Source organism: Pantherophis guttatus, chromosome 6, assembly GCF_059756535.1.
Source record: "Pantherophis guttatus breed Tessera chromosome 6, ASM5975653v1, whole genome shotgun sequence".
NCBI lineage: Eukaryota > Metazoa > Chordata > Lepidosauria > Squamata > Colubridae > Pantherophis > Pantherophis guttatus.
Window position 1 is genome coordinate 6733631 of NC_142068.1, and position 12063 is coordinate 6745693.

Genomic DNA, 12063 nt, shown 5'->3' on the forward strand with positions numbered 1-12063 from the left:
GGATCATTTGATCACCTTCTGCACCTTTTTTTTTTATTGCAAAAGTTTTACAATTACATTTTCACCCCTTCCCCCCCCCTCAACCCACCCCAAACTTCCCAACCTCATCCTCCCTAACCCTCCCTAACCCTCCCCTCCCCCCGGACTTCCACACAATATACTCAGATCAAGAAAAAAAAAACCCTTTGTATAAAACTTGAACCCCTCCATCCCCCTTATAATTTTTCATCTTCATTCTTCTGCACCCTTTTGACAAGCAAAGCCAATGGGGAAACCAGATTCACTTAACAACCGTGTTACTAGTCTAAGAACGGCAGTGATTCACTTAACAAATGTGGCAAGAAAAATCGTAAAATGGTGCAAGACTCACTGAACAAATTTCTTGCTTAACAACATAATTTTTGGGCTCAATTGTGGTCATACATTGAGGGTTACTTGTACAAAGCCATCTAGTAATTAAAGTATTCAACTAGAAAACTTGGAAAACATATTGTGGCTGAAGATCCCCGTCTGTAGACCCAGATAGATTGCCTGAGCATGCTACTTCGCAATTGGGCTAACCAGTTTTCAAAAGTCTTCACAATGTGGCTTCTCTATCCAAATTTCAGTCCAATTTTATCTAAAAGCCAAAGAAGGAATGCCTGAATCCTTCAAACTAGGTTACTCCACATATATCTCTTAATAGAGTTAACATGGATCAGTGGAATATCAGAAAGAGAGATTGTTTTATCACTAAATCAACATCCTGACAGTCAGAACAATTAATCAGTGGAACAGCTTGACTCCAGAAGTTGCGAATGCTCCAACACTGGAAGTTTTGAAGAAGAGATTGGACAACATTTGTCTGAAATAGTATAGGGTTTCCTGCCTGAGCAGGGGGTTGGACTAGAAGACTTTCAAGCCCCCTTCCAACACTGTTATTCTAATTCTGATTCTAATGTATGGTTGAGGAACTTGGTTGATGGATTATGAATCCCAGGGCCCTCTACCCTCTACCCTTTATCATATTATCTGGGACTTCATGGCACAGTAGTTCAGAAATATATTCAGAAATATGGAACAGCTTGCCTTCAGATGTTCTGGGTGCTTCACCACTGGAGGTTTTTAAGAAGAGACTGGACAGTCACTTCTCTGAAATGGTATATGGTCTCCCCCTTGAGGAGGGTGTTGGACTAGAAGACCTCCAAGGTGCCTTCCACCTCTATTCTGATTGATTGAATATAAGGAATCAAGTATAAACTTTGAATACTGCTGCTGTACTGTCTTCCTTGTTGCCCAGGCCTTTGACCTCATTGCCCTGATGTTGGCAAATTCATCCAAATTTCTTATATTCCAAAATATCAGTCTCTAGGCCATCAGAGCAGGGTCTGAGTGACTCAGAAATTCATGACCACCAAGACAAAACCAAAAAGTTATCATGATGCTCATCACACTGGGAGCAGCATAGACTTGGTCTGGTCTTTTTCTTAACTAACATGTGATCTGAAGATCTAGGACATTCATATCACTCATGGTGAGATCACTTCCCCTATACCAGGAATCTTGCTGCTATCACCCACCACTCTATTTAGATCACATCATTCAGATTCAACTGGTTTTCAGGAAGCACTTGAGGAAAGGTCTCAGAAGCCTGGCAGGCCCTTGTTGGGAATATACTCCAGATTATAGGGTTAACAAAGAGACTAGGCAGGATTAACCCCAAGGGACCGCTTTCTTTGCATTGATTCAGAAGAAGATTTTGAATAATCAAAGAATTCTGGAAGAGAAATTGCCAGAAAATACAAGTGGAGCAATATTGGGAAAAATGTCTCCTATAGAAAGTGATTATACTATAACTAGAAAGGGCTCTAGATGAGGCATTTGGATCCAGTCTACATCCCATAAGTATGGGATAAAAAATGCATTGGTTGCTCTTGTAGATCTTCTGCCCTGGAATGTGGGTGGATAGAAGCCCCTTTCTTCTTCTGTTAATTCTGTCAGCAGCATTTCATCGCTTCAAGCATGGTATCATTTTGGATTATCTCTGAAGTTTGCTCTGGCTGGAGAATGTGAAGTCCACAAGAGAAATCTACTAAAAATGAAAATAAGTACTAAAACTAAATGGAAAGTAATATGTTTTACTGGCATCCAGAAAGAAACAAAGGTTAATAACAAGCTTAACGTGTATGGAGATTCCCAATCATCCAGATCGTGGTTATTTCAGAGATGCTTTATTCCAAAAGACAACTGAACTTAATTGGGTTTTTTTTTAATTTGAAAATATTTCACTTCTCATCCAAGAAGCTTCTTCAGTTCTAAACTGACCGGTGGGGAATGACTGCCAGAAGCTGCTCACATTCCCCACCTCACCTGCCACCACTGCAGCTCAGCAGTCCGATTGTCCTGACTGAAGCTGCTCTGTCAGGCTGGTGCCCTCCGCGCCCCAGTCCACCTCTCTCTGAACCTCCATGGTGTCTTTCCCCAAAATGTCAAGACCCAGCTCATCCTCCTCCTCCTTTTCTGTTTCATGTCCAGAAATGAGTCCATATGCAGGTCCATTACACTTATCCTGGTTGTGTCCCTCAATGCTACAGACAATGGTTCTAGCTCGGCTGTGCCCCTTCCACTCCAAATCTGTGGCCCGGGGTCTTCACTGGTTGGCAAGGTAAAAAAAATACAAGCCTCAGCTGGATCCCAACTCTGGACCAATCCTGTCTTCTCCATCCCATGCCATCCCAGCTCAGTGCCTTCAACTTCTAAGTCTCCAGTCAAGTAGCAGGCCAGGTAATAGTAGAGCAGGACCCCCCCTTTGGGCCCAAACAAATATTTCCCTCCTCGAGTCCATTCAAAGCCAGTTCTTATGTCACCTAATGGGAGTCCCCCCCCTGTGTGAGCAATGCTGCAATCTGCCTGGAACTGGGCATACCATCACTCGCTACTGTTCTGTGGAAGCGTGCTATTGGCTACTGGCTGACCCTGTGGGTCAGACTTCCAGATTACTGTTTAGGCCAGTGCTTATGGCGGGACGACTTCCACAGTCCTTGGGCCAGCAATATTCACACCAAACTTATGAAGATAGGTATTCCCCCTATTGAAGCCCTTATGCTTGGCCCAGATGCAGCCAAATCACTGATATTCCAGCGATTGGATGATATTGAAAGACAACAGAATCTGGTATTTGGTGTGGGAGTATGTTCTCCGTTTTCTCTCGGTATTACTCCCCGAACACACACCCCTAAATATCTCTCTATGCTATCCTTTGTCAAATACAGGTTGGCCTTTCTAAAGGCATGTTTTAATGTGATCCCCTTGAATGTCCTAGAAAGCAAGTGCTTAGGGAGTGTGAAATCCACCCACTGTTCATGTGACGGCCGATCTCCGGAATCGTTGGCTCACATTGTATTTATATGCCCCCATTATCGGGAGGTAAGGTCAGAACTTATTTCTCCCATTTGCCAAAGATTTCCTGGAACATCTGAAAATCTTAGCCTTCTCTTCTTACTCCAGGATACTGATTCTAAGATTACATTAAAGGTAGCAAAAAATTTTGCTGCAGTATTGGTATGTAAGAGTCAGGGGAAGGGACAGGCTGGACCCATTGACTGAGGAGAGCCTCACTGATCGTCAGCAGTTGAGCTAGCTGGTGGTTGTATAAAGTGCCGATGTGTAGATTTTATGCAAATTGCAATATAGTATTTTCTACCTATGTATAATTTTAATCAACCATAGTCCATATAGATTGGAGCTAAAAAGAATTATAACACATGAACTATGAGCTTGACAGAGTGGTTTTCTACCACTGATCTTGTTGTCGTTTTGCACTTCAGTCTGGTCATGTGCCAGCTACGTGCCTTGGATATTTTGGTTTTTTGGTCTATGACCGCAATAAAGTATGCTGCTGCTGTAGAGCAGGAAAAAGGTAGGTTTAAGGAAAAGATTGAGGGGTTTGTTTGGTGTTGTGAGTAGCAAGAAACCCCCTACAGTTCTCCCATCTCTTCTCTTCATGGCAGGCAGCATTGCACTGTATAGCTGCTCGTGTCCGCCATTTTGATTTTTTTCTATATTCATTACCAGTGGTGGGTTGCACCCGGTTCGGACCGGTTTGCAAGAACTGGTAGTAAAACCGGCGGGAGGCATGTGCAGAAGCAAGGCACGCGCGAGAGTGAAGCGGTTGCACATGCGCGAGCCCATTGCGAACTGGTAGTAAAGGTAAATAGAACCCACCCCTGTTCATTACCATGCTGAAATTTGGTCTTCTATATGTAATTTAGGCCAAAAGCAAGTAACAAATCTGAAAACCATGGTAGATTTCTTCATTGAAAGTGTTAAATGTTTCAGATTTGTACCGATTTCCAATTTTTAGTTCCTCACTGAATATTTTACTGAGGATTCAACGAAGGCTCTTGGTTTATTTATTTAGCCCATGGCAGGCTCTCTGTATATACATTATTTGCTTTCCTTTAATCCTGCTAAGTTCATTCATCTGCTTATAGAATCAAGAACCTACATAGGAAAATTATTATGAAGAACAGATTTCAAACGATTTCTGTGCTTTTAGGACCTGAGAGTAACTCTTGTTCCACTAGCCATGTCTGTCTCACCTTGGATGTTGGGATGATTTGTCAGGAGGAGAAGTGCCCACATCAAAGAAGCCAAGGTTGTGTCTGTTGCACCAGAAAAAAAGTCTAAAATACACGGAGCCAGGTTCTTTTCATTGTAGGTAGATGTTTAAAATGGAAAATTACAATGAATTCTATCCAGCTTTTCTGTCGTTTTTACTTCTGTATCTCAAGTCTAGAGAATAAATACATTCCTAGTGGCTATATAGGAATACCAATGCAGAAGAGTAATAATTAAAGTGGTAGATTCACACTGAGACACTTATCTTAAAATAGACAAGATGAAAGATAGCCTGAGGTTCTGAAGAACTTTAATGTGTTTTGTTTTAATTGATAGATTACCTCAGGAAATGTTTGCATGTGAAACAGTGACTAATCTGTACTTACTAGAGTGAGTCACAAAAATTCAGAAGCAGCATTACTAGAATTGCCGCATGCATTCATACATTTAAAGTCATGCCCAAATTGACCCCTATGACTGCTCTAACTATCAGATTTTGTGGCCATTATGCCATATCACAATAATTTATGCAATTTTTAGGATACGGGTAGTCCTCGAGTTACAATCATTTGTTTGGTGATCGTACCAGCATCCCCATGGTCACTTGGCAACTGGCATGCTTTAATTGCATTGTCCTGGGATAATGCAATCACCATTTGTAACCTTCCCAGCTGACCTCTGACAAGCAAAGTCAATGGGGAAAGCCAGATTAGCACATGATTCACTTAACAACTCCAGTGATTCGCTTAACAGCTATGGCAAAAAAGGTCATTAAATGAAGCAAAATTCACTTAGCTTTGCTTAGCAACAGAAATTTTGGGTCCAGTTGTGGTTGCAAGTCGAGGACTACCTGTGTTGGATTCTTGTGAGATAATATTAACCATGCACCAAACCAGTGCAATTTCACGAAAAATTGTGGGACAACTGACACAATACAGACCATTTGTCTAGTGATAGAGAAGCATCTTGAGAAGCAAACCACCACAGATATGGCAGTCACTGAGCTAGAAAAAGCATTTGAAGAATTATCACATGATCTATTTCTTTCTCAACCACAAATGGTCCAATTCTCACCATTGCTCTTTATACACAGTACGTACACTGAAACCAGAAACCTTCAATTGCAACACCCACGGATGCTATTATATGCTGCTGAATATGAAGCAACCTTGAATTGTTAATACAAGGGTGGAAAACCTGCCTTAATGGTTTAGGAATGAGGGCCTGTATTAAGAAGATTGTATATCTTGAATGTAGTGACCAGAACAATGGTACACTCAAGACTGACAATGCCAATTTGTAAATAAAGTGACCCAGCTCAAAGTCATTTCAAATCGATAAAAGTTGTTTCTAAAAAACAAAAAAATCAACTTTTTTTTCTGTAAACATTGGAAAGAAGGATCTTTTATCCTTGTTTCAAACATTTTACTTTTTTACTGATGCTCAAAGCAGTAAAAGTATCTGTTGGGGAAAATTGTGCAGCAGTTGTCTAAATGAAGTCAGAAGCACTAACACAAAAGTGTAGTCTTTTATATAAGGTGACCAGATTTTAACATTGGTAAAGAGGGACATTGTGGGCGTGGCTTATTTTGTGGGCGTGGCTAGCTGGTCATGTGACTGGGTGGGCGTGGCTAGCTGGTCATGTGACTGGGTGGCCATGGCTATGTGTATAGGGTAAGGTGAACAGATTTTAACATTGGTAAGAAGGACACCATTGTGGGCGTGGCTTATTGTGTGGGCGTGGCTTGGAGGCCATGTGACTGGGTGGGCATGGCTAGCTGGTCAGGTGACCTGGTGGCCATGGCTATGTGTATAGGGACTACTCAGAGGGCTGAAAAGTCATTTCTGACAGGTCCTCGCACTTTTGACTGGTCCTCACACTTATGACCATCCTCACATTTATGCCTGTGCAGCATTCTTAACAACCATGTCACTCATTTCACAACTGCTTCTCTTCACCATGGTGATAAGATAGGGCAAAAAACGTAAAATGTGAGGACAGTCGTAAGTTCGAGGACTGGTCAAAAGTGCGAGGACCAGTCAAAAATAACTTTTTCAGCCCTCTGAGTAGTCCATATGCACAAAAGGACTAACCAGAGGGCTGAAAAAAGTCATTTCTGACAGGTCCTCGCACTTTTGACTGGTCCTCACACTTATGACCATCCTCACATTTATGCCCGTGCAGCATTCTTAACAACCATGTCACTCATTTCACAACTGCTTCTCTTCACCATGATGACAAGATAGGGCAAAAATGTAAAATGTGAGGACAGTCGTAAGTTCGAGGACTGGTCAAAAGTGCGAGGACCAGTCAAAAATAACTTTTTCAGCCCTCTGAGTAGTCCATATGCATTAAAGGATACAGCAATAGAGAGGGATGAAGGAAGAGAAATTAGAGTAGGAGTGAGGGTAAGAGAGGGAAGAAGAGAGGAGGAGGAGGAGAAAGGAAGAGGAAATAGGGAGGAGAAGAAGAGGGTGGGGGGAAGAGAAAGTAAGAAGGAAAGAAAAGAGAGGTGGTAGGTTTGAGGAGAAAGATTGCTGTACAATAAAAAAGATGAAAGGGAAGAAAGCCAACCCCAAACAAATATAAAGATATTAAGATAAAGAATGAATTGTTAAACTTTAAAAATAAAAGAGAACAAATATGAATAAATAGCAATAATTAGAAACACACATACAAACATACAATGTATTTTCTTTGAACAGAATATTTGGCTGGTTCACAAATTTAAACAGTGTTTAGTCATTTCAATTAAATTTACAATTTCTATATTTCCTTTTTGCCATATTTATTCCTCATCTATTTTTTTTAAAAAAACAATATTACCCTTCATCCTCATCTCTAATCTTAATCAAATTCAATTTTTCCCTTCTATTCTATATTATACCCCTTTCCATTGTCATCTATTTTTATATCCATCCTCACATTGGTTAATTATGTAATTATGTAATACAGTTGTTTAATACAAATTCAACATTTTAATATAAATCAATTAGTTATATAACTATCTTTTTTGTATATTAATATGAACATGAATATTCCAATTATTTCCATGCAATCCAATTTCTTACAAATCAATTAATTATATTTACTAATAATAATAAACCAAATAATTTCCCCCATATATTCCTCCAAACCAGAACTTAACCATTTCTGCTTTCAACACAGTATACAATTAATAGTATCTCAATTATTACAATTCCCTAGTTAAAAAGAGCTTTTTTTTCTTTTGTGTTTTAAAATCTTGAACTCTCCTCTTTTGCCCTAAATAATTTCCCATTGTTTCCACCTACCTTTTTTGGTGAGGAAAAGGAAAATAAATCTGCTGCCTAATTTTCCAACGTTGCAAGCAAACACCAAAGCCAACAGCCTGTTTTACTTTCATTTTCGTTTTGAGCTTGGTTTGCACAAAGAGAAAAAAAAACTGCTGGAGCAATTTAGGAAGAGCAGAGCCCTGCGCAAATCAGCTGAGAGGGGGAAGCCGAGCTAATCAACATAGGGCGGCCCTTTGAAGCCCCGCGGCAAGAGTTTAAAGAGTTTTTTTTCCCTCTAGCCATCAGCGGGGACTCAGGAGACAGAATGAAAAATCGGGACTTTTTTAAAACGCCGCGGGACGCGGGACAAATTGCTCAAAAGCGGGACTGTCCCGCCAAAAGCGGGACGTCTGGTCACCTTACTTTTATATGTGTACATAATATATATTTAACATTCAACATTCCAGAAGGAGAAAAACACAAGAGAGTCAGGAACATCATGAGGTAAATTTGGCAATACACAGAATACATAGAAAAAAAAGGCGGGAAAAATGGGAAACCCCCCCCCCGCCCTTTATACTTAAGGCAACCAATCATAGCGTAGATTGCCTCATGCATGAGTCAGCACCCTCTAACTAAGCAATTTTCAGCTACTAAATTCAATATCCTAACAGTATCTGTCCTTTTCCCAACTTTTCAGGGAAATTATTTCTTTAAGTATGAATTAATCAAAAGTCCCTGTTAATTCTTTTCCTTCTTAATGGAATTTCTTTAGAAAAAGGGGAAAGAAGTGATAGGGAAACATGAGCCGATGGTGAAATGATAATAAATCTAACTTCCCCCACAAAGAATCTTCCTTGTCTAATGAGAGTTTAAGATTGCAGAGGTACAAATATAGTTTTTATTCAGAAGCAACTCAGAATAGTAGCTGAATATAAAAAAAAATCATTTGTTTAAGTATGAATTAATCAAAAGTCCCTGTTAATTATTTTCCTTCTTAATGGAATTTCTTTAGAAAAAGGGGAAAGAAGTGATAGGGAAACATGAGATGATGAGAAATGATAATAAATCTAACTTCCCCCACAAAGAATCTTCCTTGTCTAAATAGAGTTTAAGGTTGCAGAGGTACAAATATAGTTGTTATTTAGAAGCAATTCAGAATAGGAGCTGATTGAAAAAAAAAATCCAGTGAAGACAATTTCAGTAGCCCTTCCTGTTTGCTTATAGCAAGGAATATAATAATTCCTTTTTGATGTATTGAATCACAATAAACTCATACCTTCTCCATCTGAATAAGATAGTAATCAATGATAGATAGATAGATAGATAGATAGATAGATAGATAGATAGATAGATAGATAGATCAGAGTTGGAAGGGACATAATAGGTCATCTAGTCCAATCCCCTGCCCAAGCAGGAGACCCTAAACCATCCCTGACAAATGGCAGTCCAATATCCCCTTTAAAGCCTACAGTGATGAAGCTCCCACAACTATTGAAGGCAACTTCTGTTCCATTGGTCGATTGTTTTCACTGTCAGAAAATTTCTCCTCATTTCTAGGTTGAAGCTCTCCTTGATCAGTTTCCATCCATTATTCCTTGTCTGACCTTTCAATGAAATCTTGTGGCTCATGCAGAGAGTAGGATTCCTTGTGTTTCTCTATTTCCTGCTTTGCAACAGAAGTGATCACCTTTATAGAAGCCAAGGCCTCCTTGTGAGGGCGTGGGAGGTAGCTCATTAATCTTGGGAACACAACAAACATCTAATAGAAATGGAAAAGGAAAAGTTATTTATTTCCCACTACAACTAAAGAAGATGCTCAGCAGCTCACAGTAATAGACAGGATTTAATAACCAAAGAAAAACATTGCAAGTGCATTAAAACATGGCAAACCATACATGGTGTCAGACCTCAAAAATCCTCCAAAAAAGCTGTTCCCAAATTCTTAAGAATTATGTTGGAGGCAGATAGATTATTATAAAGATATTATAAGATTCTGTTATTCTCTTATTCTAACCCGGAGCATTTGTAAATATGGTTACCCACAGCTAACTGATTTAGACCAACTGGATTCACATGCCAGGCTAAATAATGAATTAACTACATGGGTTGGATTTTTGGTCTGCTTGCTTTTCATAACAGAATAACAGAGTTGGAAGGGACCTTGTAGGTCTTCTAATCCAACCCCCTGTTCAATCAGGAGACTTTATACCATTTCAATGTATACCTGTCCAATCTCTTTTTAAAAACTCCAATGATGGAGCACCCATTTGGAGGCAAGCCTGGTTAATTATTCTCCTGCTCAGGAAATTTTTCCTTGGTTGTAGATTGCTTCTCTCCTTGATAAGTTTCCATCCATTGCTTTTTGTCCTGCTTTCAGGTCCTTTGCAAAACAAGGCTTGACTCTCTCTTCTTTGTGGCAACCCCTTAGATATTGGAACACTGCTATCATGTTATCCCTAGTCCTTCTTTTCACTAGACTAGACATACTCAATTCCTACAAGCATTCTTCATGTTTTAGCCTCCAGCCACTTAAATCATCTTTATTGCTCTTCTCTGCACTCTTTGCAGAGTCTCAGGACTTTTTTATATCGTGGTGACCAAAACTGGATGCCTTATAAGGCCTTATAAATCTGTACTAACCCTTCGTGTGATCTTGATATCCCTCTGTTAATGCAGCCTAAGATAGGATAGTTTTTGTTTTGTTTTTTTGGTGGCTGCAGCAGAAGTTCTGGATGGAAGCAATGGGTTTAAATCATAAAAAAGCAGATGTTGATTTAGTATTAGGAAGTTTGAAAGAACTGTTCAATTATAGATTGACCCAGTTAAGACTGATTCTTGAGTTAAGACTGATTCAAGGACAGACACACCTATTGGGAATAATAGTACTCTCTACCCTGAAGCTGACATATATAATTTCTAAAGCTTCTTCCATGGATACTATTCATGATTACATGAAATTACTGATGGAAACATAGGTTTGGGGGAGTTTTAATATAAAATATGACTCACCACGTGAAAAAAACCACCAGAGAATTTCACAATAATTTCAAGGGCTTGAATTAACTTCTGGAAGTTTTCATCTTCAGGAGCAAACTGATGTCCAACACTCAAAGCACATATGACATTAGAAACTGTATTTATTACTGGAAAGGAAGGGTCAAATGGCTGCCCTGCAGATGAAGATATTTCATAATCAATTATTAAAGAGCAGGAATTCTAAGGGGATGAGGAAAGAGAATTGGTTCAAAACTTTAAAAAAATTAAAAAAATACTGTACATCTGCTTTTGTTCCAAATACACAGAATGGAAAAAAATTCAGCAGATGGGGACTTGAGTCATTACTCCAAATTACATACCTTCTGTTTGTCCAAAGATTTCCACCAATGTCTGAGCTTTGTCTTCTATCTGATGGTCAATGCTTTTCTTCCCCAGGCCCAGCTTCCACAGAGAAGTGAGACCAATGTGTCGCTGCTGTTTCCAGGTGTGGCCATTGGAGAAAATAATTCCCGAGGACATCGGCAGACAGTGATAAGTGATTCCTTATAAAATTTATGTTTTAAAAAAAAACAGTTAGGTCTGATCTTCCAAACATCATTCTGGATTTCAGGTAGGAATATGATTCTGGCTATGTTATTTTTTCTTTAAAAATATTTATTGGTTTTGGGAATCACAAGGACACTGGGTGACATATGTGGTATGGTGACCACAGGAGCATTGCTGGCCAACCTCTATCTTATATGTCCAGAATCCTTATATTAAAAGGAGTCCCTTCAGGTTTTACTCTGCTAGTCATGCTCATCTCCATTTCTAGGCCGTTTCTAGGCTATTGAGCCAACCTTATCCAAAGATATTTCTGTGATCATGTGGCCAGCATGACATCATGCCACAGTGCAATGCATGTGGCAAAATATGGACTGCTTTTATCTTCGCACCGAAGTGGTACCTATGCGTTCAAACTGCTAGGTTGGCAGGAGCCGAGTCAAGTGATGAGAGTTCACTCCTTCATGTGATGGTAGGACTCAAACTGCCAGAGCACAGACTTTCTCTGGCACCTTTTAAGCCACTGAGTTTAAACCGGGGTATTAATTGTCCTTAAAACCAAATCACATCTCGGTCTTTTATCCACCTCCATAGAGTAGATCTGTTCTTTGTTATGTTGTCTAACTTTAGTGCTCTTCTGACCATTCTGGAACTCCTTAATGAAAT

General features: G+C 39.6%; 1 protein-coding gene across 1 annotated transcript; it reads right to left on the bottom strand.

Moving 5' to 3' along the window:
• Window positions 1–9445: 9445 nt before the first annotated feature.
• Window positions 9446–11373, bottom strand: LOC148112997 (cytochrome P450 2J2-like). Its single transcript, XM_087872184.1, has 3 exons — window positions 11214–11373; window positions 10867–11027; window positions 9446–9616 (listed from the first exon to the last, which is right to left on the bottom strand). The coding sequence occupies exons 1-3, from the start codon at window positions 11371–11373 to the stop codon at window positions 9446–9448; spliced, it is 492 nt and encodes a 163-aa protein (XP_087728310.1).
• Window positions 11374–12063: the final 690 nt, after the last annotated feature.